This window comes from Neolamprologus brichardi, chromosome 3 (assembly GCF_056152115.1).
Source record: "Neolamprologus brichardi isolate AB-2024 chromosome 3, ASM5615211v1, whole genome shotgun sequence".
In the NCBI taxonomy this organism is placed as follows: Eukaryota; Metazoa; Chordata; class Actinopteri; order Cichliformes; family Cichlidae; genus Neolamprologus; species Neolamprologus brichardi.
Window position 1 is genome coordinate 26,018,863 of NC_142106.1, and position 27,822 is coordinate 26,046,684.

General features: G+C 39.4%; 1 protein-coding gene across 1 annotated transcript in view; it reads left to right on the forward strand.

Moving 5' to 3' along the window:
- shroom4 (shroom family member 4) overlaps positions 1–27,822 on the forward strand; it is a 107,403-nt gene that overhangs the window by 55,657 nt on the left and 23,924 nt on the right. Inside the window, exon 3 of the mRNA XM_087835422.1 lies at positions 22,804–23,022. Within this exon, the coding sequence (XP_087691548.1) occupies positions 22,804–23,022 (219 nt within the window). The remainder of the gene's footprint in view (positions 1–22,803; positions 23,023–27,822) is intronic.

The window sequence follows — 27,822 nt, forward strand, 5'->3', positions numbered from 1 at the left end:
CAGCCTCTGTATTAGGTGGGACTGTGTTGCACTTTCACCCTGACGCTGTGCCAGTCACGTCACCCGCCTGCCAGTCTGGTTTTAGTCATTACTGTACAGGAACAAGGAACCCTCTGAAAGTACTGCACACACACACATACTGGCTGGCCAGGGATGATGAAATGCTCACATTTGCACACTTGGCTCTGCTTGTATAGTTTTAACAGTGGAAAAGGGCCCTTAGTCAAAAGCCAAAACTCATTACCACCTCTTTTAGTAACACATAGGGGCTGTTGGTGCAGAGATGTAAATGGATGGACGTTCGTGTTTCTTACTATATCTTTAGTGGGAATGTGTAAAAAGCGTGACATGCTGTGGTTTGGTGGGACAGATATTTTTGGCTTGGACTCGGTGATGCCAAAAAGTGGCTAGCTGAACAGCAAGTCCCTCTTTTGCCATTAGTTTCACATCAGACTAATTTAGTAGCATTACAGTGTTTGTATGAATATTTGAAACTACAAAATGTGGAAGATTAGTTCACAGTTCATAAGTTTACAGTTTCAGTTAACTCAACACCCATTTTTTTTGTGTGCTTTCATTATAATAAAAAAAGAGCAGAACAGCAGTGTTTTCCTGCACATAGATGTTGCTTCAGCTGGTCATCAAGGTATATAAAGGCCTACCATTTATTTATTTATGTATTTTGTGTGGCACATTTGGCATTTTAGCATCTTTTTATCCATTGGTGCCTCTGGTGGTGCAGTGGTTTGCACAATTCTTGGTTTATTCTAGCTGGAGACACAAATCCACTTTGGGGTTGCGTCAGGAAAGTCATTCGGTATAAATGCATCCCAAATGAAACATGCCGAGCTGCTAGCTGTGGTGACCCCTTGTAGCAAGGGAGCAACCGCAAGTAGCTTATAACATGTAAAAGCATGGACGTAGCCACTGTAACATTACATAATGACTTTTGGACACATTTTGAATCCTCCATGTTAGTGTTTTGGCAACAACGTGTTAGTTTTTAGAAGCTAGAATTGACTATATTTGGATAAGAAGCTATTGTGCTAATCGAGTGGTTAGCTAGCTTGAAGCTAGCACAAGAAATGTTTCAGGTTGATAAAGCACAGCCCTATCAGCGCTTTACAAGCTCATAGTCTGACAAGGCCTGAACAGCGCCCTCTTCTGGAACCTAAGCTTGTGCCCGTTTTGTCTTTTTGCTTGGCAACCTAAAGGGAATCTTTCAACCAATCATCTTGTTTTAGGACTACATTTAATTTACATTTCATTTCTTTTTTCCCCACCAAACTAAAGCACTGCTATGTTTTTACATCTGTATGCACATGTGTATGTGTTTAATAAAGGTGAGAAATGATCCTGCACACTCATTCTGTTATTTTAAGCTCAATTAAAGCTCAAATGGTCTAAACGGCCTTACATGGGGAGTAATATTGTGGATTATTATGTGCTCAACACGTTTGCCTGTGGAAACATCAGGAAGTCACTCACCGGGGGTCCCCTGTACAGTAGTGGCCTCTGAATAAATGGTCTTTTCAGCCGATGGGGCCTGTGGGGAAAATGTACACACTGTGGATTTAATTATGAGATGTAAATTCAGTGGAAGGAAATGTGGAGTTGGCGAGGAGAGATGATGATTTTGATAATAGTACTTTTGTGCAACTTTTTTTTTTTTTTTTTTTGCACAAAAGCACTACTTCTTTTTTTCTTTCTTTTTTTTGCTAAACTCTGCTTGGAAAGCTTTGAAATAGAGGCTTGTGTATGATTTACAAAAGGGCGTATTGTGTCTGACAGCTTTCCATTGCATTTACAGTAAGGACTTCACTCTCGTGCCTGTCGGCTGCTACGGAGATGTTGCATTTAGTCTGTTTTCTATCTGTTTCTCGCCATTCTTAGCGCCATTGTTTATTCTTTAAATAAAACACATTGAGATCAGACATACTACATTGTCCTGTTGCTGAAAGAGGAGCAGGCCAAAGGAAGGCCCACAGGCTAAATCTGGCAAACCGCAGGATTTTACTGGCCTGCCCAGCAGTTCAGTGGAGGGTAAGAAAAGGGGAGTGTGTTTGGGTCCATTTTAGCTTTTATTTTCAGGAGTGATGCTTTATGGCTCCTTTAACAAGCCAGCTAAGGGTGAAAGAGACCCACACTGTTGTTAACTACTGTTGTATTTTCTCTTAATTAAGACAACCACTGTCTTAAAAATGCTTCTTTTAACAGAAAAGCAAAAAAACATGAATTTGAACATCATTTTATGAAGGACAGGGCAGTAAAGAGCATTTTTGTCCTTAATTACCCCAAAACAGCCCCAGAATTAGCCACACTATGTAATAAAAATCACACTAGCATACATGAAGACATGCTTATGTAGATATGATCATTTGCTACATATTATATAGGGGAGTTTTTCATGTGTGACTGACATATACTTCTTTTGATATGTCAAAGGAGGGAAATGCCAGTGTAAATAACAACGCTAGCTATCCATATGGAAACAGTTTGCTTTATAATCTATTTTACATAAATGTGAAAATAATTTTCAAAGTGAGCTCCATGTTGTAATGAGTGATTTAGATCATAAACTCACTAGAAACACTTTTACAGAGATTATAAATCAAGAATGAAGCCAGTAATTCTTCCAGACAACCTGAAGTCTCTGTGCAGCTAGGGGAGTCGCCCCCTGCTGGCCATTCCAAAGAATCCAGGTTTAAGGCACTTCTGCATTGGCTTCACTATGTCTGTCTTTTATGAACAGTCTGTAAATACCACCTGTTCCACCTTCCACTGTGGAAATTACCTGCGCCTCTGTACACCTGTCTTACTGGACTTTGATGACTTTCAGTAGACATTTTGAAGCTCTAATCCCTCTTTTCTAACTCATAAATATGTTTTGCATAAAAGGTTAGCTTCATACATCTATAGGAACATCATTTCCTCTGCTGCGTTGTTGTATCTCTTAAAAAATGAAATGAACATCTCATTCACACATTTTCCTACATAAATGAAACATAAGAGCCTTTTTTAAGCGTCTGTGTTCTCTGATAAGAATAGTTTTCCGTTTCTACGCTTGCCAGCCCTCTGCCCTCCTTTTCAAAGTGTTGTCACCTCGGAGTATTTTTGTCTCTTTACATATTTTGGGGTGTTTTTAAGCGAGTGGTGATTTTCCAATATATTTCTGGAAGTGAAGTTTGGGGATGTTTTGTTGGCCCGACCTGGAAATGTCTCTTCTATAGTACTTCCTGTTTTCAGAGACCTTTTGTTAATTTCAGCTGCAGTGTGTGTGTGAGTGTGTTTTGGCTTCCCTCTGTGGTGGGCAGCCACGGAGCATGCAGGAGGACATTCTTCAACTTTTGGATCATTATTTCCTGTTCTTCCCAGAGTTTCCCGTCCCTGCTTCCTGTCCAGCTAATGTGTTAGCAAGATTTGTGTGTTTACTTGTGTGAAAAGCAGCGTCTTTAATGGGAAGCGGACAAAGATCAAACAGTTTATTTACAGCGACTGATGGAATAGGAAGCTCCTCTGTACATGCAGGTGTACATGCGCCTATGTTTATATTACATTTGCCAGCCAACAGTTACATGAACTTTGAAACCGGAAGAAGCATTTAAAATGTTAGTTTTATTCGACCATTTTGATGTGTGCAACTGTAAATGGAAGCACCAAATCTTTAGAACTTCAGTACCAAAAAACCCGTTTAGGGGGTGCCAGTGAACTACACATTGCGTGAATCTTAACTGGTGCGAAACAGAAGCGATTAATTCCACGTCAGTATTTATAGATAGAGTCAAACTGCTTGACTTTCTTTGTTGCATCTCACTTAAGCTATTTTGAGTGATTCCTGTACGAAGAATATGTATCTATGTGAATTTAAGAGGAAAAATCATTTAATAAATGTGCAGCAGTAACAAAATATTTTGGTAAAAGAATGTACTGGGTCTTCAAAGTCTGGATAAACCAGTGTCACAATGTAAAAATGGATGTAGTCTTCCTGGTCTAAAAAGTGAGCCTGCATTCTTTTTCATGCCCAGCAGGGGGCGACTTCTCTGGTTGCAAAAAGATGGGAAACGTTCATTATTAGAGTCTAAAAGCACAATTATCCAAAGTATACTCAGTGGCTAATGAATGGTACATCACTAGTTGTTACCCAGTGAACACGCTGTGTCTTCGGTTACACGTAAACCTCTCATTCCACGTCAAGTTTAACAACCAAGCTGGTGAAGGCAAAATTTGGTGTTTTTTGCTTTTAAAACACTTTAATTTAGATTCTGCTGCTCAGCGGGTGGCTCAGCTCATCCCATATAGCCTCCCCCACTTACTCTGCAGACAGCTTTGCAACCACCTCCCCCTCAGGCCCGCCTTTCATACAGTTGATGGCTTATCTGTGCTGTCCTCGCGTCTTACTGCTGCTTTCCACATACAGGTTTCCCTTTATGAAGAGGAATATGGGAGGTCTCAGTATCGAGACATAGAGCTCCTTTTCTCAATGTTTTTGTAATAATGAAGAGGACTTGCAACATGTTACAGAGTAAATACGCACTGTAGAGCAGAAAGAGCCAAAGAAGTAAAGCCTCGGTTTGGGTTCAGGTCTGTAATTTGGCAGCTTCGGTTGGGTCTGGGTGCTCTGGTTTCCTCCCACAGTCCAAACATGAATGTTAGTTTAATTTAATTAGAAAGCCATTGGTGTGGATGCAGGCATGAGTCTGTCTCTCTCTGTGTTAACCTACCTTTTGCTCAGTCTCTCCGCACAGATCAAGGTTATCTCGCTCTGTCATACCCAATTTCATTTTTATATACGTCTCTATAAATACTCTGTCAGCAATCTGGTAAATGTCTTAAACTCATAGAGATGAGACGACAGAACAACAGGAAGTACCCACCGACTCAGCGAGGCAAAGGCTGGAGTTACGTGGCAGAAGGAGAATACGTAAGGAAATTAAAATGATAATTACAAGAGAGCCTGACATCACGTTTGATGATTTTGACAGCGTAAACACGACTTTATGACAAAGCCCTTTCATCTCGACTCACCCTTTCATCTGCGCTTCACATTAGTCAAACATTTGTTTTTAACCGAAGGCCGCAGTGGGGAGGAGGGAGAGGAGATGAAAGAATGGACCCAGGGAAAGTGGCTGGGGGAGAAAAGAATCCGGGGTTTGTGGGACTTCTCTGGTATTTAGGTGAAAGAAAATACTGACATGCTTTGACATGATTCCTGACTCGGATAGGAACGTGAGAAAAGATGACATGTAGCAAAGCTGCAAGATTTAGGCCATTAATTTAACACGAAATTAACTAGTAGTTAAATCAGGTCATATGAGCTCAGTTTGTGTGCATTGTCCCTGACAAATAAATGGATGGGTGGATTAACGGGGTGGCTGTCAGGAGGTAGAGCAGGGCATCTACTGATTGGGAGGTTGGTGGTTTGATCCCTGGCTCCAGTCTGCATGCCAAATTGAGCAAGACCACAGATGCATTGGGCATTAAACCAGATGCTTCCATCTAGGTGTGAATGTTAGCTAGAAGGTAAGTAAATAACTTACTCTTCTAGAAGAAAGTGCTTGTCTGAATGGGTGTGAATAGCAGGTTGTAGAGAGTAGAAAAGCACTAAATCCATATGTATATCAGTCTATTTACCATTTTCAAATAGATAGGTAGATCTGTCAATAGACACATAGTTGATGCATGGATCAATGGAAAGATGTAGGGATCAATTGATTGATATGGATATAAATAGGTAGATGAATAGATGTTAGCTGGATCGGTTAGACTGATGGTAGATGGACTGATAAGTAGGTAGGTGATGATATATGATAAGTGGGCTGATATAAATTAATAGATAGAAATATGGATCAGTAGATCTAGATGGATTGATTGATGGGCTGTAGGGCTGCCACGATTAGTCGACTAGTCATGATTACGTCGACTATCTAAATCGTCGACGACTAATTTAATAGTTGACGCGTCATTTGAAGCTTTGTAAGATCCCAAAAGACGCAGGAATAAATAGTAGGATTTAAGAGTGTAATAACGGACTGAAGCAGAAGATGGCAGCACTGCATGTACAAGGATGCCAGCTGCCATTAAACCCCGAAGAAGAAGAAGCAGTGTCCCAGAATTCATAGCATTTGGAGAATTTGGAGACGTCTGTTACCCACCAGCTCGATAGCTACCCGGGGTTCAAGGCTCACTACAGCCCGTGAGAACACCGGACTCCCGGCAAATCGTTTTCAAACCCACCGCCGTCTTTCGCTACTCAGGTTAAACATGATATATATGTCACTTAGATAACTTAAAACTGTTATTGTTTGGCATTTTTTAGTATTTTATTTGTTCCTGAGTAAATCGGTTTGGCTGAAATTAAAGTTATAGTTTTTGCACAGCTGAATAAATGTCAAGCAGACAACTGATTATCAGAAGTGTGAGATGCTCGAGAGTATACTCCGATGTCCTGTTATATTTTAAATAGTAAGGAGCAGATGGCTGAGTTTATTAAACTTCACCGAAACAATCTGCAGATTTCATTAAAATTTAATAAACTATCATCTTGTCTTTATTTTTAGTTAGCACATACCTTAAACACTTCAAGCTGTAAGCTAATGATAGTTATATAAGAGCAGATGCATGCTGGTGCAATAAGCTGTACGTTTTACCTCCAATGGATGCATGATCTGATTAGTTAACTAATCGCAAAAATAATCGGTGACTAGTCGACTATCAGAATACTAGTTTGTGGCAGCCCTAATGGGCTGGTAGATAGGTTGAGGTCCGTAGATTATGAATGATTGTAAATGTATGTGAATAGGTTGATGACAGCTAGATAGGTCGATGGCTAGATAAATCAATAGATCCGCAAATCAATACATGGATTGATTGAACTGGATGTGTGGATGGATGTGAAGGTTGATGGATAGATTACTAAATATCTCTAACTGTGCATAGAAGTGGTAGAGTGTGCCGAGCCTTTAATTATATTGTTTTATTTTATTATTTGACTAAGCCGCACTGCACATCAGTTCATTCACATTTTGAGAAGATAATGGCTTCAATAAGTGCTTGTTAATTTGAAACAACTGAAACCAGGTTGCCATCTGCTGGCTCCACTGTGGTTGTATTATACATAGTGTCTCTTAGAGGTCAAGTTTGTTTCTTACTGAATCCTTTGTCATTATCAGTGCTGTACTTTCATGTACATCAGAAATGCTCATATGGGAAATGAGTAAATTATCAAATTTAGGTTTAGAAACGAACTCATGCAGAAAATGAGACACAAAATTGTTGCAGATTAAACTATATCACGAATTCGAAGAAAAACTCCAGGAAATGCATCATTTTTAAACATTAAAAGTTTGCAAGATGACGAGGAGTAGAGGATATGTGAGGCACAAAGTGCTTGGTGATACTCAAACCTCAGAAAATTAATGGAAAATGTAATAGAGAAAAATTAATAAAGTAGATGTGGTGAAACTTTTTACCTAACTGGTACAAATAAATAAAAACTAGAAACTTTACAAAAATAGAGAACTGAAACAATGTTTTTGTGTTTAACTACAATAAAATAAAAGTGCAGAAGAATTTTAGTCTTTGCTGGTTTCAGTTTTGTTATCACAGTGTGCCTCCACTGTGAATCAACCTTTCCCAATATGCCTTTATTCTCAATTTCTTATGTTTCACCCTTCAGCTAATACCTTTATATTATAAGGTTTAAAAAGATTAGATCTAACATTGAAACTAGTACAAACTAAGCTAAAACTAATCATTTTTAAACAATAAAAACTAAACTGAAACTACCCTGGAAAGTACCTGAAATAACTGAAACTAATGTGAATTTAAAACTTAACAAAAATAAAACAAATGTTTTTTGCAAAACTGTATTCACTGAGGCCTCAGTCAGGTACGTCCAGAGACCCTTGACAATCTCTAGTCAAAAAAATGCTGTTTCCAATGACACTGGCAGGTATGGTTGAAACATTACGGTTCTTTGTTGTGCAATACATGGATTAAGCTGGAGCTGTTAGTTTTTACATGTATTCTTGGCCCATATCCTGCTCTGTCTCCGCTGTGGGTTTATTTTTCTAGATGAAACCTTCAGGATCATTTAACTCCTTAAAACTTCAATATTAATACCAGAATCGATGTGCTTCATCTGAGTACAGTTAAATAATTTAATTTCAGCTCACAAAAGTGCCTCTAATTGTGAGTATTAAGCTCTGTTAGTCTTGATTGTTTTGGGGGATTGTAATTGAAGTGTGTTGACGGATAAAAGAGGGCATGATTACCTGGACATTCCCAGTTAAATTAGCTGTAATGTCAGTGATATCCTGCCTCACCTGTATATTTAGTCTAGCTCAATCAGTTCTAGTGTTGTCTGAATGTTTTACAGATTAAAACAAAATCTTAAGTTAAACATTTCGGTTCCTGCCTCGCACTGCTGCTTTGTCCACAGGCCGGCTGTTTTACCAGTGCTACTCTATTTCGCAGTTTGTTTGTTCGTGTTCATTTGAAACATTCTTCCTGGAAGAGAGTTTCTCCTCTGACAGCCCGGCTCATCTCGCTCTACATGGCGAGCGGTTTTGTTTCTTTTGTTGTTTTTCTTGTTAGTGAATGCTTGTTTGACTCTGTCTGATTTGTGGGCCCAGACACACGCACACACAAACATACTCGATTCTGAGGGGGAATTTTCCACAGACAGATAGATGGTTAAAAAGTACACTCACACACACACATCCCGTTGTTTTGCTTTTTTTTTTGGTACCACATGGCCCCTGGAGACCAGCGTAAGACTGAGATCTGCGGTGCCAAGAACCATGAAACACAATAGTCTGCCCCCCATCACTCCTTCCCAAACTGAACAATAGACATTCCTGGCATTCCTCAAAAACCTCTTCCTCACACGCAGATAAACACACACATACATACACTCTGGGTCTGATTAGAGCCCCAACTGCAAATGATTTTGGATCTGACACTGTTTAGCATGAAATATCGACACTGTGAACAGAAGAGAGCGTGTGTTTATGTGCTTTAGTCTGAGGGTTACTGCTCTCCTGCAAAATGTTAAATCAACAGGATGGACACCAACTTTTAGGTTGGAGTTCACTTTACACAAGCAGAGTGGCATGTAGAGCTGGGACTGAAACTGAACGGTCTTTGTGACAGTGATGGTCAGATTAAAAGAATTATAAAAGTAGCACCCTGCAGAAAACTGCAGGTAATTGTGACAATCTGCCAGCAGCCCTAGCAACGGGTGGTCATATCACTATCAGAGTAGCTTTGTGTAATCCACTGCTAAAAATAATCCCTATTTAACCAAAATGTGGTTGTTGTGAAGCCCGTCACTTAATCATTTGTTTGAAGCACATTGTTCTCCCGCTTTGACCAAAGTATATTCTGATTGGCTGCCCCTCGCAAACAGAAGGTTTAAACAGGAGGTGTGTGTCGCTGCTGTGCTTCGACAGCATTCAGGGTTAAGTATGGACTTAAACAGAATATTCAGAGCAGTCTAAAGCCTGATTCAGAGAAGTACGTTAATATTTTCTCTTTAACCTGTTTAGACGCCAATATGCTATGAGGCTCATTTGGTGGCATGGGTTCAGTACGCCCCAAGCTACTGCTCTCTCTCCTACTTTTCCTGCCCAGGTAAGAACTATATCTTGACTGATTTGAGAACCAGTTTAAAATAATTTCCAACCAATCCGAGACCCATGTTTTGGATTATATTCTAATGAGGTATTTCTTTAATATCTCTAAGTAGATATTGGAAATGGTGATTAGCTGCCCTAACACTGTGTTGTATCAGCATTAACATGTGGTTGAGTCTCTCCTAAATGCGTGTGGTCTGCTACAGTTTATCTGTCTCCTCCGGCATGCTTTTTATTAACTGGCCCATTAAACTGTGATACATGACACTGGTTTGACTCCCCCCAACAGACACACACACACACACACGCAGATGTATACACACATACACAGATGGACAATGTCGTCTCAAATTAAAACAAATTCCTAGGGGCCAATGTGGACACACATGAACCAAGACCTTAAGTGTGATCAGCTCAGCTCCAAACTTTAATTTTGGTGATTTCCCATAGCTCCTAAAGTTTATGTTTAGTCCATCAACAGCCAGGGAGGTAGTGGTAAAAGATGGAGAGACACTGTGATTGGAAACAGGTTAGAAATGGAAGTAAGGAAGCTCAGGTTGTACAGGAGCCATATTAGCATGATGTTTTCAGGCTTTGGCTGCGGCAGCTGAGACTCGAGTAGGTTGAGTGGTGTTCATTGACATGCAGTGACATATGAGCCATAATGTAGTATGTAGTGAATTCACTGTTTTCATTTTTGTTTTGTAAAATCCCTGTTTTACTTCAGACTTGGTCTAAATATAATGAATCCAGTTAAAAACCTCACTTGATTCAATTTAAAGGTGATTTATTTCTACTCATTTTCTGCTCCATATTTTTTTTTATTCTTGCACACTATCAGAGAAGCTTTGCATGACTCAGAGTCCAAAATAATCTGTATTCATCTTATACTGGGTCATGATGTAACTCCACCAGTTCATCCTCTGTCTGAAACAAGTTGTTCCTCTCCTTTAAAGCCACTTTCAACCTGACTAAGAGTGTCACAAGACAAAACAATCCTACAACTATTCCTAATCTCTCTGCCTAAACACTGACATCAGAAATAAGCCCCTTATTTCAGTTTTTTGATCTGCACATAGATCATAGACATAGCTGGTGTCTGTGGCATCCTGCATTTAAGTAATTATGTGCAAACTTGTTGGCTTTGAAAGTGATGGTGGAGCTGCTGTAATGTGTGGCGGTAAAGAAGAGCAGCCACACTCCTGAGTGAAAAGATAAGCCTGACTGTCATTCACAAGTTAGTCTGCTGCAGAACACATTACAGAGCCAAAGCTTTTTCACATACTCATTAACTCTCAAATTTAACAATCTGATGCTGATTTCAGTTAATTTACATTTCCTCCTTGCCAGTATGGATATTTGCAGATATGGGGCATTGTGTTACAGTTTGCAGGATAGTACAAAAAGTCTGTCATCAAAGCAAACTGTTTTCTTAAGAATCTGCTGTAGAGGAATATTTTTTTTAATTATTAGTTTTTAAATGCACACCCTCCTTTACCCTGCTTGACTGTAATGGGGAGCATAATTTACAAAGTTAACTTCCTGTTGTTCACGAAGACTTAAAACTAGAGACTGAAACCAAAAGCTTTTAAGGTCTTAAATGATGGGAGTTAAAGGCTGTTTTCCCATTCATCTCTATACAGCTGGACTTTTGGAACCAGAGCCATCACCTGGTCGCCATTAAAAGGAGTGCAGGTTTAATTCACTTCCATAATAGCTTTACTTGTAGATCTGGAAGCTACGTGCTCTTAAACACACATTATGCTTTGACAAATTGAAAAGTACTTCATTGGTTAATTACATGGCGATACAAGTTAATGTTTAAAAAGCAAATCTATATATTCAAATAGTTATTAATTGAATCCCCTGAACATTCATTCACATGAGGAAATGGTTTAAAAACTGCCCATAAGTTAAAGATAAGCTAATGTACAGAGCAATGATTTTGATAGTGTGCAAGTGTTTAGGTGATAAATTGTCATGGATAAAACTAGTCTTATCCTTTCATTCACGGTAAAAAACCTGAATTCAAACAGGAAATGTTCTCATTTTCTATGGCATCATTTAGTGTCTGTGAGGGGAGAAAACAAGTGGAAATGAATTTTGTAACTTGGAACAGGATGTGTTTGACGCAGAAGAACTTTATAAACGTAATCGGTTGTATGAAGACACCTCACATGGTTGTTTTCTGATGATTTCTTTCCTTCGCTGTTCTTTGCTTGAAATATAAATACAACAAATCAGCTAAGAGGGATTTCTGTCTCTTAAGGTTTAGGCTAGCACTATATAAGCTACTTTCAGCACTTTCCTTTGAATTAACTGCTGCGTCTTTCAGTATTTACTGATAGTTTCAGATCTTATTACCTGAACTTTCAGCATTTCCACCACTTTTCAGATTATACTTCATCTGACATTTCGACTCTCTTTGGCACTTAAACAGTGTGAGTACCAGACAGTTACTCAGTGTTTAAACTTCAGCTCCCTTGTATGTCTTATTTTAAGCTGTTACTGCCATTCGAACACATTTCATAACATAAGAATCTGTCATTTAAAGTTTTACTGTGCATTAGCAGGAAGGACCTTTTACTTCTTAGTTATAAACCACAGTGATGTTCTTTAAGAAAAATGTTGCTTAAAATTTTCCAGATTGTTGAATGTAGTAAATGGTAGCATAACGCTGATTTCAGAGACATTTCAGCAATATACACAGGAACTGAAATTAACGGTGTTTAACTTAAGGATTGCACCACTTAAATGTACATCAGTCAGATAAAACCCAAACCCATTTGTTATTGGGATGGACTTAAAATGACAGTAAAACTGATAAGTCTGCATGTAGCTAAGGCATTGGGCCTGCGTCATTATTTACCAGAAGCAGATTTATTTTCATATATTTCTGAACATTAAAAAAAAAATCACAATTTCAGTTGGCACAGTGGACTAAAGAAGTCAGAAATTAGTCAAGGACAACATTCAACTGTTAAAGCTCATTTTCTGTTCAGTAATGCATGTAAATAACTGTAATTTGGCATCTTAATCAGAAAATAATGGTCTTTACTATTTTTATGCTTTTTTGGGAAACTGGTAATTTGAACATTCATGGATAACATAATGGTACAGTCCCAAACAAAAGTTTAAGACCACTTGAAAAATGGCAATGGGTGGATCTGAACAAGGTTCCAAGTAGAGCTTCAACATGCAACAAGAAGAAATGGGAGTGAGATTTTAAAAAAAAAAAATTGAGCTGCAATTTACTGAAAACAACATTTAAACTAAATAAGGCTGATTTACTGCTGATGAAAAGTTTAAGACCACGTGCCTTTAAAAGGTTATTTTATGTCAGATAGTCACACTGTCATGACATTCTGATGGCAAAGGCAAAAAATGTCCCTTTTTGAACATGGTTGGGTTGTTGAACTGCATAAGCAGAGTCTCTCGCAGCACACCTTCGCTTCTGAGGTGGGACACAGTAAGACAGTCACTTGGAATTTCTTAAATGATCCTGAGGGTTATGGAACGAAAAAGTCAAATGGAAGACCCAAAAAATTTCACCATCACTGAGCCGGAGGATCCAGTTGGCTGTCCGTCAAGACACTGGATGATCCTCGACCCAAATTAAGGCCGTTACTGGTGCCAACTGCAACCCCATAACCATCAGACAGTGTCTGAGACTGAAGGGCTTCAAAGGCCTTATCTCCTTGAATGCCAAAGAACTGACTGTTTGGACCAAGGAAGAAAGTTTTCTTCTCTGATGAGAATTTTTTTTTTTTACCTTGAAGGTCCTGATGGTTTCAAACATTACTTGCATGAAAAGCAGATCCCACCTGAGAAGTTTTCTACGTGCCACAGTGGAGGGGGCACCATAACGGTCTGCGGTGCTTTTTCCTTCAGTGGAACAGTGGAGCTTCAGGAGGGCTATGTCCAGATGTTGCAGAGAGCATCTCTAATGACTGAGGCCCTCATCTGTGTGGTAACGACTGGGGTTTTCAACAGGACAGCGCTACAGTACACAATGCCTGCAGGACAAGGGACTTCCTCCAGGAGGATAACCATCCTGCATGTTCCCTTGATCTAAATCCAATTGAGAACCTTTGGGGATGGATGGCAAGGTAAGTTCACAAAAGTGCACGACAGTTCCAGGCAGTACATGCCCTTCGTACGGCCGTCTTCACCACTTGGAGAAATGTTCTCTCTCACACCTCATGGAAACACTTGCATCAAGCATGTGGCAACAACTTTTTGAATCGATCAACAATAATGGTTGAGCTACTCAATACTGAGTTCATGTTTGGAACTTTGATTTCTTTTTTGGCGGGGTTTACAGGATTTTTTGGAGGTGTGGTCTTAAACTTTTGATCATAGCCTGTTTAAGCCTGTTTAAGCGTTGTCAGTTTAAGTGTTGTTTTCAATAAATTGCATGCTTAAAAAATGTTCTGTCTCGCTCCCATTTCTTCTTGTTGCATGTTGAAGCTCTACTTGTTAAGATCCAACCATGCAAAATATGATTTTTTTTGCTATTTTTCTAGTGGTCTTATACTTTTGACTGTATTTTAGCTACTGGTGAATTAGCCATTAAAGAAACATAAAATGGTTTTGATAATTAGCAGTACTGTTAATTGAGGCCCACTATAGCATAAACCTTTACATTGGATGGTGACCTAATAAATGCTTTCATTCCAGTCACTGTTATGACCTTTATACCTTCACGTTTTCCAGGTTTCAGACCATCAGTGTATATGGCGATGGGTTGAAATTTGGTGCTTTTTAACTACTTCAAAGCTTCACAAGTATATGAGAGCGCTACAATCTGAATCTTTTAGGGCAGAAAATAATCTCAGTTTGAAATTCTGCTTAAAACTGTAGTCAAATCAATTTTATACCCCCGTCAGTGTCATAATCTAAAGGGGGTCACAGTTTTGTTTTTCTATGACCAGTTTTGAGTACATATATCATGGGATACATCGGGATTTCAATAAGAAACTGCAGTGGTTTAATTTCTTTAACAGAGAGTAACAGAAACCAACATCGGTACCTTGGATGTTTTTTCTGTTTTCTGATAGTTTCACCGGAGAAAACTTTGTGAAGTGCATTTTGGATCAACTTTACAAGTTCATACCATGACGTGAGATGGGTTGCCAGTCAAAACGAAGTTGCATCATATGAAAGGTCTCCTTCTTACCTACATTCTGACACTAGACTCATCTTGATTCCTTCTGTGTTAAAATAATTTTCTCATGTAGTTTTATTTTAGTTCTAACAACAGGAGGCACTGGTTACTTAAAAAAAATGAATTAACCAGTAATAACTGCTTGTTAGTTAAAATTAGATATTGTATTCTGTTGTATTGAACATATTATCTTATTTGCTATAAAAAAAATGCTTGCAGGGGGCTTATTTTTAATCTAACTGTGCTTTTATCTTGTGAGTCAAAAAGTTAATTTCAGACTCAGCACGCACACAATCGAAGGGATCAGCCAGTAACAAACAGCACATTGTGCTGCAGAGGCTAAAGTGGACTTCACCCTTCCTGCCATCAGCCTCTGGTATGGGCCTAGTCTCACTGTACTGATTACCTGGTATGCGAAAGCTGTGTGTGTATGTGTGTGTTTAACCCTTTGGAATTAGCCTGTATGTTTGCATGCCTGTGTCTACGCAGTAAATACATGCCTACGAGCGGGTACCAGTCAGAAATCCATAATCAATGGTGATGAGGGGCTGCAAGGCAAACAAACAAGGGTCTGATTGCATGCAGACACACACAAGAGAGACCCATTAAGCAAACAAATAGATTCTTATCATGCGAACACAAAGGGGATAGAGGGGAGGAGGTGAGCTTGTTTAAGGCTTTCTAGCATAGTTGACCCTTGACCCTGACGGAGCAGACAGGGAATGTAAGGAATCTCCCCACATGCATGTACACAGTGTGCTTTCCGTGGGGTCTGCAGGAGATATACGTCTCCGGGAAGTCCTTTGAAGCCCACAGAGGGCCTCATGTTATTAAGTATCAGCGGTTGTGTGCTTGGTTAAACTTTAACACCGTTCATGCTGGACACTCACCTCTTGCTGTTTGCTCTGCAAGCTTCATGTCTGGTCAGTATTGAGGGGATAGTGACATTGATACACTTTTAGCCCGACACCGCTAAGGTGAATTTACCCTCTGAAGAAAAAAAAAACAAAAGACTCTTTTATAAAAGGTGCAAATAGTCACAGTGACCACTGGTTCCTGTTTTTGAAGCCTGGATCTGAGTGCCATCTTAGACTTTGGATATCAAACATAAAAAGTGAGCGATACTGCATGCTCAAAAGGTATACATTTGTCAATCACAAAATAGACCCAGTGTTTCTCAGTGTTTGGCACTCACCAAATAGGTTTTGTGCTCACACCAAAAGGAAATTTTAACCGTTTGCTTCTATGAGGTTTAATGTACGCAGGCATAAAGCACATTATTGTTGTTTATCAAATGGCTGGAAATAACAGGAAAACGGTGACTAAGTAAGGTAACGAAGACTCGTTATGCTAAGCAAATGTAGACCAATCAACTTAAGTACTTACCTTAAGTGAAAATATTCACCTTCCAAAGACTTACTCTGAACCAGAAAAAAGCCTGATTTTACTCTAAATTGGACCATAATTTGCAAAATCAACGTCATACCACGTTAAATAAGTCTTGAAGCTGTGACTGGGGACTGCAAACTCACAAGGAAACTGTTTACTGAGATCATAAGTCATGTGAGAAGCACGATCATTTTCCCATAGACATCTATATAGTCAGACTTAATTGTGCAGCCACACTGGTTGCCCCCTGTGGGTCATCAAGAAGAATGCAGATTTGAGGCTGAGTTTACCCTCTGAAAGATCATCTTTATATAAACTTTGTGGGTGTTTGGCTTGGTTCACCTGTTACTGGAATCAGTGGATGATCATAATTTCTTTAAGCGTGCCTTGGTGGTCTGTTGCTGCGCAGAGCAAACAATCCAACAGTTTTAAATTTTGACTGCAGGTTAGTTAAGTTTTCCTCACGGTATCTGTAAAAGAAAAAAAGATATGAAACCCTCATAAATATAGCTTTCTACATCTCTCTTATCCAACACTGTGCGAAATTTTCTCCCCAAATCTAAATTGGTTTAAAATTAAAAAATGTCCACTTTGACCCACAAGCTGAATTCAACCTGAAACTTGAGTAATCAGTTGATAGATTAATCTGAAAAAACTTGTTGGAAGATAAATCTGTTTAGTATTTTTTTTTTTAAAGAAAGGAAAATCCAGTCATTTTCTGGCCTCAGCTTCTTAAAGGCAACCACAGTAAATTTAACATCTGCTTAACATCTGGTTTTTGGACTGTTTATGCAATTCAAAGAACCTATCAGAAGTTTTTTCTGGCTTGTTTTGTGAATTTGGGATTTTCCAACATTTTATAATCTAATTGAAAAAGTAATTTTGGTATCATCATCATTAGCTTTAGTTTAAAAGTATTTCAGCTGTCATGTTATGTGGTTTTTCAATTGTGTATTTTAAGTATAAATGGCATTTCATGCTTTGGTTGAGAGTTGACATGAAATGAGCAATAAGGCAGTACAGTAACGACATGCATGGTAAATTCCCAGCTAGAGTCTAAACTGGGAATGCCGTGATGGGATTTATATGTGGTTGATGCTTTTTTTTTCTTCTAACAACACTTGAATATAATTTAAGCTACTAGAAGCCTACTGGGAACAGTTAGGTTTGTTTCTTGTTCTGTTTGTTTTAGTATATCCAAAACCCACTCTCCAAAAAGAATCATCATAATATAACATTAAAAATTAAAAATCAATGTGCTTTAAATGAAAAAAGAAAAACAATGTATGAAGATATGATTGTAATGCATTTGTTGTTGTTGTAACCCATTGATACTTTAGCAAATTGTAAATACTAGTATTAAATTGTAACTTAAAAATTACATTTTAAATGTATTAGGTACAACTTATTACGGCTTATCTAAGTGTGTGTCTGAGACAGCTGTACTCGGCTCTCTGCTTGTAGTACTCCCAGAAGTTCTTTTAGCAATCACAGTTTAAGGTGAAACTAACATTGAATGAGTTAGTTCTTTTACAAAGGAGCAGAATTGCACCACTGCAATGGAAAAAGGTACAAACCACAAGGCAAAACTAAACCTTCGATATCATAATAGCTTTTTCTCCCCCCCCCCCCCCCCCCCCCCCCCCCATTAATCCTGTTTCCTCAATCATTGGGAGCCAAAATTGAGACAGAGGCTAGAATTTGACCAATTTTTTTCCTCCTGCCAGCTGCTCTGTCCTTTTGAATTGCAAAGGATAATATTTCTTATCGGTAGCACAGTGTTTTCTCTACTGTCCATCTATCACCACCACTTATTGTGTTTGTCTATAATTATTCTGCAGACCTCTCCATCCTCTACTACGTTCCCTTTCCTTCACCACATTTTGTTTTTCTCATCTCTCTGCCAAAGCGTAACCCCCCCCCCCCCCCCCCCCCCCCCCAATGTCTCTCCAGCAGTCTCTGCTGTCTTTACTCTTTCGATGTCTTTTTCATGCTCTGCAAACACACGTGTGCACACACTCACACACACACACACACAAGGAGGAAGTACCTCTGAACACCCCCGTCAGACAATAACAGTGTGGAACTCTGGGTATTATTCTAGCAGCCGTGCGCTACTTTATCTGCCCTTCACAATACTTCCTCCCTCACTGACTCACACATCCTGCCTGAGAGGGGGCGAGAGAGGCAGGGAAAGAATGAGATGGGAGAGAGAGAGGCAGGGAGAGGGAGAGGGAGGGAAGTAAGGAGAGAAATGCAGATTACAGGAGGGAGTAATAGTCATGTTTTGTCTTCCAGCAAGAGGAGCAAGGGAGGAAGTAAAGAGGAAAAGGAGGGAGAGGGGAGATGAGGCTTGTCGGTTGGTTTTTCCCTCCTGGTCAGAACCTGCCACCTACTTTACCTCCTCAGATGGACAACAAGCTCTCTGGCTTGGACTCCACTTTCAAGTCACACATCGACTCTTATCAGACCTCAGCTGGCTTGAGGACGAATTTCTTTCCAAATTGTGACCATAAAAGCAAGAGAGTGTTGTGTATGGGATGTAAAGCAGCAGAGTGTCTTTGAACTTGAACTGTGGCTGTCAGGGAAGCTGTGAAGAGACCCGATCAGTTTGACAGTGGACGCTTCAGCTTGGGGAGTCTGGTAAGTTTGACAGCCTTTATGCAACATTATTTTCAAACTTACGAGGAATAATCTGAACATTTGCATCCTCTGGCTCATTTTAAAATCACAGCTTCTTGTCGCTGTGAATCTTTAAAGAAACTGAATCCATCCTGTCTCCAAAGCAAAGTGTCTTCAGTCAGTTTCAGTCCTTACTTGTTTGTCCAGCCGCATTTCTGGCATTCGTTCTGTACTGTATTGAGACAGTGTGTGTGACTGAGATTATGCGCTGTGACCTTTGCGGTATCAGTCAGCTGTTGCCGTTGCTGACCATTAAGTGGGACATTCCAGCAGATCCTCTAATAGAGGCTCATTCAGAGTTGAGAATTTATCATTTCTCGGCCTTTGACTGCTGTCGCCAGCTTGTTTCTTCTTTTCGTCTCCTTGCCACTTCTCTCATTCCGTCCAGCTCTTCTGTTTAAGATCCTAAAAAACCTGCATAACTCCCAGAGAATACATTTTGAAGTAGAAGCTCGCTACGTAGAGCCAACGTGATTGAATTTCCCAATTGGTTGCGGTCGAAACGGAACAATTATCATCTGTTATCTCATTAACTTTGACTCCACGTCAAAGACAAGCTGCTGTTCAGGGTGTGCCAGGGAATTATTTGAAAAATGTGCTTCATGTGATTCCTCTTTGCTTGTTGTTGGCAGTTGGGGGACAGGTAGCCAATTGGGTTACAGTGTCAGGAACAGGAAAGTGGGAGTTCTGTGGATTTATCATTAAGCCTGTTTCGTTGATCCAGATCTTTCAGTCACCGTGGTTAAAAGGACAGTAAGAGCCGGGTCCTTTGTGTGTTTCCTGTTTTTAATAAATAAAAGAGTCCCTGTGGATGTTACTATAATAATGTTACTATAATGTAGTACAGATCTTGAACAGTTTTGAGTAAATTAGGTTAAAGTTTTTGCCTTTTTTTTTTTTTTGCCAAAAAGTCCAAATAACAAAAATATAAACAGTTTTAAACAGGGAAAACAGGTTCTTTTCCCTGGGACTTTTTGTTCACTTCCTGGGTAGCCGTTTTTCTTATGGTCAGTTTCTTGCTGTAGCATGTATATACAGTATATATATACCCTTAGATTTTCCCTGCTGTTCTTTTTTGTGCATTCCCTTACATCCATTCCAGTAGTTCAGAAACTAACCCTCCAGGAAATAGAGCGAGATTACCCATAATTCTATGAAGCTGAAAGAAAGCATCTGAGAATGAACAGGGGAACTCAACGGATATGCAACTGGCCAATCATGGTCATTGTGGGCTGCATTGATGCGACATGTAGATTTCTATGGAGGTCCATGTCAGATTAGGATGTAGGGCTTCCTAAGAGTTTTCAGTTAAAAGATACCTACAGTGTACATTTAACACCAATGTTTAAGTCCTTTGTGAGTTGTTTCATTTTTTCGTAACTGACATAAACACAGCTTTTAATTTAAACCCTGTGTTTTAATAATTGGTTTAGGAAACTTGAACTAAACAGTCTTCTTCATTTTAAATAATCTTTGACCAAAAATTTATGGTGACATTTTTTTAAAAAGCTGTTTTCGTAATATTATTATTAAAATATTATTTTTTTTTAATAATATTTTATTAGTCATTCATCCAAGTTTTTGTACTGTGAAACTTTCTGTTTTGGTTTTGTTTTAAGCTGTACAGCACTTTAGTCAAGTTTGTAAGAACACTTATGTATTCCTATGTTGGAGGTGCAGCTCTTCATGCTGTAAATCCCCTAATTTGATCACTGCTGCCCTCTTGGCTGCTGCTCTCAGCCTTTTGGAAACGCACTGATTGGCGTTGTGGTTTTGGAGAGCTTTTCCCTTCTCCCCTGCATTGCTGCACAACAGCAGATTAGCACTCTGTTTTCTTTTAAGCTGCACATTTTTCCTTTCTTTTTTACCCCTTGTCGTGCATACCATCTCCATCTGACTTTGGCATTACTTCATTTGATTTTTCACAGTAATCATTCTCTGGAAAGCTAAACTTGGAGAAACTGAGGAGGTGGCAGTGAGAAATGGGGGGGTCTGCCAATGTTTGTATTTTGTTCAATAATGGTATTTTGTCTGGTCAAGTTTGGATAGTTCCCACACATAGTGCAGCATACACGTAGGAGCGTAGACGCACATACGCAGGCTCTGCATAAACTTTCTCAGGGGATAATTTAAGGACATTGTCAGCAGAGTTGAACAATCAGCGGTTTCAGATAGAAATCCCTCTTAAGGAGCCAGAATCAGGAAACTGGAGTGTTTATTTTGGAAATGGGTCTCCTGCCCCTGCTTTATCATAAACAATAATATGCAAAAATGGTCCTTTCCTTTCCCTCTTGGTGCCAGGATCTGCATTCTTCTCCCAAAACTGTACTTCCCTATGTTTTTCCAAAATAGTCTAATTTTACATTTTTTGTACTTTGTGCTTGATGACCTTAATAGTCCTTTCATCGGGGTGTTGTTGGGAATTAAACTTTGGCCCTTTTTTGTCATAATTATCCACCATGTCATCCAGTTGGTATTTCGGGTGTTTTCAAACTCACTTTTAAATCTTTTGGGACAAATCAAGCTCTCGAGTCAAATGACGAAATGCCAGTCAAGGTTGAAGTGTATTTGAAATTGGAGCGAGCCAGTTTAGGTTTTGTGAAATTTTAGGTTAATTGAGTTGTTATTTGACTGACGATGGCATTTTTCAATGACTAGGTAAAAGAAAATGTCAAGTCAAACAAGCCGAGTCAAAGTCAGTGGCAAAAAGTCAAAATGAAGTAAAATACAATAAAGAAAATAATTTCAAATTGAATTTTATGAGATTTTTTTTGATTTAAATATCCAAAAGCGTCCTTTTGGTTCCAAAAACACTTCCTTTTTACTAAAGCTTATTAATTGTTATACTCTATATCTAAGATTTTTGCACCAGATACTTGAACCTTTTGTCTTTTTTAAAGTCAGTTTCTCAGTGGGTGAAGTCTCTCAGCAAATTCCCAGCTTTTCTGACTTCAGTTTGATTCAAGCTCACACCTCTTAGTTCCTGTTCTCTATAGAGGAACTAGGAGTATGTTATTTCCATCCAGCAACAGTATTTCCAAGTCAGTGTTATTCTTAAAGATATGATTACCACCATAAAGGTCCATTCAAACTTGAGGAATGTAACATTTCTAACTGTCTGGTCTTCTCACTCTTTTCTTCTGCTCAATCAGCCCATCTCGGCAGTCTGTCTGCAGGGGGGCTGAGCTGAATCTGGCAAGCATATGTGATCGGAAGTCTGAACAAGGGACTTAGTGAATATCTTGGGATACACTGGAATGCCTGGCTTTAGATCAGACCGGAGGGCTTACTGTACACGTTAGATGAGTTTTTAATGGGCATAGCGCTGAAGTCCAAACAGCTTGCGAGGAAGCCGTTTCCACAGAATTTAGGTTGGCAAGGCGCTGCCGCTATAGGGATACATTTTATGTGAGCTCTTACGATCCAAGACACTTAGGCTTGTGGTTGCAAACAAGCATGTCATCTTATACATTTTGCCTATATTAATCATATTCAGACATCCTGCTTAGAAGTGGTGGGTAAAAAGATCCCATAGACACGAGGTAGGTAGGAAAAAGGAAAACCGGCCCTATTAAAAACAAGGAAATCACATTAGTTGCCAGGGGAAAAGCATGTTTCACATTTATACAGACACACTGGAAGCATCCGGGCGGGAAATACAACACCACAGCAGCTTCTTTATGTTTGACCAAAATCTCAGGAGTCCTCTAAATTCAACTGGCCTTCAAGTGGTGCTAAAGGATGTTTCTGGATGTGTTTTAGTAGAAGAACGCAGTGTTCCTGTAATACAGGGACACTGCAGTAGGTACCATTGAACTGCCGGTAAACTGGCTATCAGGGCCCTGTTACTTTCCTCTCTGATCAGGTGATTGATTGATTAAACACGTGATTCTCACCTGTGTTTTTTTGTTTTTGTTTTTTTCTCCACAGACGTAGTGTCCCTTTCATCAGGCCTCACTCCTGGCACCTGGCAAAGCTGTCGGAGCTGCCCTTCCCTCCCCCTCCCCCTCCCCCTCCGTCCCCTCCTCCAACACCACCCTGTCTCCCCACTGCCGACTCCCCACCTCTCCCCCCTCCTCCACCCCCTCCACCTGCCATGCAGCTCCACCCCGGCCCTTACACACTACCCTGGCACACGACTGACAACAGGTGAGCTAACGTGTGAAGAAAGTTTTTATGTGTCTCGTAAGTAGGTGGTGCTGTTTATTTGCATTCTCCTGAGAGGTGGGTCTCTAATTTTTTCTGACAATTTTTCTAGCCTTTAGGTTTCATTCAATAAAAGCCACCATAAAAAGGTGGGTTTTATTCAATGACATCTTCCGAGCTCATGTAAAGTTCTGTTTGTGCTCTATGGGGGATTTTCTATATTTGAATGCAGTTACACGATTATATCACTACGGGGAATTGCTTTCATAATTAAATTAATTATCGTAATGAATATATTAAATGTTGAAGCTTGCAGTTATGTAAAGCAGTAAAAGCCTTACTATTTTCAGTGATGTAAGTCTTACATATGTAGAATGTGAAAGTAGCAGGAGCTTTGTTTGTTTGTTTGAAAGATGATTTGAGCAATAAATCACTTGGTTTAATCAATATTTACATACTTTCGAAGTGTACTATATCGCTTAAGGTCGAGGTAGACATTCATCATACTGACTGATATTGTTGATAGTGACATTTGGCACTGGACTACATAAGTCTTTATAGCATGAAGCCTGTGAGCGTGATGTTTATGGGCCTCAGGGTTTCCAGTGGTGCACAAACCCAGTGGTCTGCTGGGTCTGAGCTGAGCCCCGTGAGGGAGTCAAGATGTTTTTTCAGATATAAGATACAACACGAGAGCGTTTGTGTTCTAGCTCCATATTTTTAACATTGGATTCGATTTTGGAATAGATCCTATAGTGAGCCTTAGTGCAGACCTTCAGTTCATCATCTAGCTGAAATAAGCTGTTTTAGCACCTTTGTCTTGAAACTAACTTTCTTCTGATTGGCTCAAAGAAAGGGTTGAAAGCAAGTGAGAGGGCCTTTTGTATTTTAGATTAGATTAGATAGATTAGATAAAACTGTATTAATCCCTTGGGTGGGTTCCTCCAGGAAATTCAGTTTCCTGAGCAGACAGAAGTTGAATGTTACAGAGTTGGAATACCAAATAAAGGGTATTGCTCCATATTTTTTGACATCATATGGAGCCAAGAATAGAAAAAAAACTGAAGCGGAGTGTTAAGCCTGAGCGTTTGCCTTGTGGTTAATACTTGCACAAACGCTGACCTCATCATTTGAAACTTTTAATTATTTATTATGATCATCCATTATTAAAAATATATAACAGGACAGAAAACAAACAAAAAAAGATTAATAGGTCCCCCTTAAATGTACTTTTTTAAACACATAGAAACACCCTCTTAGTCCTCAATTGTGTTATATTATAAATTAAAGTGGCAGTAAAATCTGACAGGATCGTACACTTGTGTCATCAACCTGGTCGCGGTAGCAGTGGCATAACATGCAGTGCACACAAAAAATGGCAGGTGTAAAATGGGCCTAAGCAACTGAAGAGGTCAGAGATATTCACTTTGTTTCCCTAATGACTATTAATGACAATAGACCTTTTGCCGATAAGGTTTATGCAAGATGTTTTGATGTAGTCCTGACGCAGTGTGTTTCAGATGATCTCCGTGTAAAGCCGTTGTTTATATGGTGCGCTCAGTGATATCTCTGATTTTAAGGTTCTTTTAGGATTCGTTTTTCTCCTGGCTTTAATTTGTCGCTTCCTCAGTGAGGGGAAGAGTAATTACAAGCTGGGGAATATAAGATGAGCATCTTCATCTGAATTACAGCAAATCAGGTTTTGCTGTTCCACCAAAAACATCATACTTTATATTAGTCATACAGTATGATCCCATTATTTGCAAGTCACCACCTGGGATTTAAAAAAAAAAAAAAAGGTCCCCATGACTCTGACTGTGCCCCTAAAGCCAACAATTGCCAGGAAGCAGGTGACATCACTGCTTTAATGTCAACATGGCCCACACAGGAAGCAGGTCTATTTTTGGCTTCTATTTAAACATTCCAAAGCAATAACCAATCAGATCTCTCTGGGGACCAGCTCTTTGTTCGTCTGCTCGCGGGGGACAAGATGTTTTCTGCTGCGGTGGCAAATCCATTCAGAGCCCTCGGGGTTTTAAAAAGTGAAAAGGATGCAACAACAAATTCAGATGGATTTTGTTTTGTTATTTGGCCTTCTGCAGTTAAGAGTTGCAGTTTGAATCAAGACGTTTTAAGAAAGATGTAGAATAACACTAAAATGGGGTGGAGTAAGTAAGTTTAAGGTTTAAGTAATTCACCTTTCCAGTTGAGATGTTGATGAAAAGCAGAGTTTTTAAAAAGTGGTGGTGTACACTTGAGTTTTGGACACCAAACATTTGAATGCTTCATGAAAGAGTCACACTTTTTCCAGTGTGGTCTTTTTCACAGCGACTAATCCAAATCGCACAGCAACGTATTAATGGCTAACCTTGTTTTGCTGATGGGTTCATCTCAGACGCCCTCTCGGCTGAAGTTTGGTGTGTTTTCAGTATCATATCTTCCTGCCATGTGGTGTAATTAATCTGTACCAATTACAGATCTTCGGACTCTAGCAATTGTTCATTGACCCATGAGATAGTAGATAATTATGTCATTAAGCCCAGCTTTGCTAAACCTCTAAATTGTGGAAGTATTCAGGTTTCTTTTTCTTTTTCTTTTTTTTACTACTAAGTCATAAAAGTCCTGTATGACTCCATTCAAAATTACTTTTAAATTAAATCCCACTTTTCATACATTTGATGTTGAACTTATCTGGCTAAATTAAAACATGAGAAACATGGTGCTGAATGACCTTAAACTCACTGAATTCAATATCTACAACATCATTTTACAACAGCCAGCCCAAAAACATCCACAGATTCCCTTTTTCTTTTAAAAGAATCACAGTTTGCTGTCATTTTAGGTTAGCATAAAACATGTCTTAATATGGACTCCAGGATGACAATTTTGCAATTATTAAAACTGAATATTTGAAGTCAGAATAAATGCCTTCGTCTATAAAAGAATATAGATAATGATTTTTTTTAAATAGTGATTCTTTTAAGGAATATCAGTACACCAAAAGACTTTTGAATGTTTCAAACTGGTTTAACTCTAAAATAAAACAAAAGACTAGGAAATTATTTACTATACCTGACCACCCATTGACCACCCATTGACCACCCGATGTTAAAACATGCAGCACAGACAGCTTTTTATCCATCATTTGGGATCTTGCAATGTTCAAACTCATGACAGAAAAGATTTGTTTGTGCACATAATTGGAATAATAAGTTAAACAGCAGTCCAGACTCATTAGTCATTCCCCTCCAAATTCATTAACATGAAGCTGCCTTTTGTTGAGTTTCTGGCCCTCTGACAGTGTTTTGCCCATGTGCCCATATAAAATATCAGGTGGGAGACCATTGTACATAAACTGTATTCTTGACTAAGGTCCCACTTACACAGGCCTAGAGACTGATCCATGACCATCTGGCAACCAAGAGAGAAAAATTAGTGTTCCCTGATGGGCTGTGAGTGGTTTCCAGAGGTTGATTGCAGTCGATGGGACTGCTCAAGTCCCAGTCACACAGATTTTCAGACCAGTCAGTGACCCCCTGGCAACCACCTGTCACTAGGGAAAAACATGTGTCACCCAACTGGTTGGCAGACCTTCTTGTGATTATTTGATTGCTAACATATTGCTGTGATCATAGTTTGAATTTTCACCCAGCGAGAGCCAGAAACCCCCAGGAACCACTGCCATCCAGTTGGGGACTACACATCTTTTCCCCATCAACCGCTGGGTGCAGCACATCCAATATGGTGGCCAGCTGTCAAGCAGCATGTGTAAATGACTAATTATTTAGTGAAAGTGCTACTTTTTATTGAAAATTTCCCTAATCAACGAGTATTACTTCAGCTCTGAGTCTAACTATGAGATTTTTTTTTCTGCTACTGTAATACATCAGTGACAAATAATTGAATCGGATAGTCAGGTTGAATAAAACTCTTTGTATTAGAGTATGATCTCACCAAGCTACACTGTACTCCTTCAAAGAGCACACGGAAGTCCCCTCCGCCTGTATATTGACTCACAGTAAAAATAGCCTTTATGTCTTTGTTTGTCAGTTCTTCTCCTTTTGATAGCAATCAGTGATCTAACGTACCACTGTTTTAATAGTCCCACATGATGTGTGCGTGGGGGGTTCTTATTCCCACAGCTCTCCCGCCTGATCTCATCAGTCGGATGAGGAGGCAGCTCCCGGCATAACTCTGGACAATGTCGTGTGACTCCCAGAAAATGTGGACAAAGAGAGGAAGACGTTCAATAAACTGTGTTTGTGTGAAGGAGAGTACATTTTGTACAGTCCATGTGTGTGTGTGCGTGTTTTATTTTTGCTCTAACCATGTGTAAGCAATAAGTAAAGTAGGGATAAAATATGTCCAGCTTTCACATTTACAGGAGTGTGTATGCCTTTTGTAACTCTCACATCATGCGTTTGTGTATTTGTGCTGGTGCATCTTCGTCAAACCTCACACTCACATGTTCCACATTGCGTCTGATTGGGCAGGAGTGACTGTCATTTCCTCTCCAGCTCCCGTCTCATTTCCTCTCTTCCTCTCTCTGTCACCCAGGTCAAACCTATACAGAAGCCTCTCCTCTCCCATCCATTGCTCACTTCCCTCAAAGACTGTTTTCTCATGCTCATAACTCATAATGAAGCGTACTTTCCACCCTGCCAGTCGGAGTATTGTGTCTCACTGTTTTACACCCGTGATCTTATTGAGCGATTTATGCACTTATATTGCACCACTCCCAGGGCTCCCATTTATGTCATTATAGTACTGAACGCTTGAGACTGATGAACATGCCTGAACATG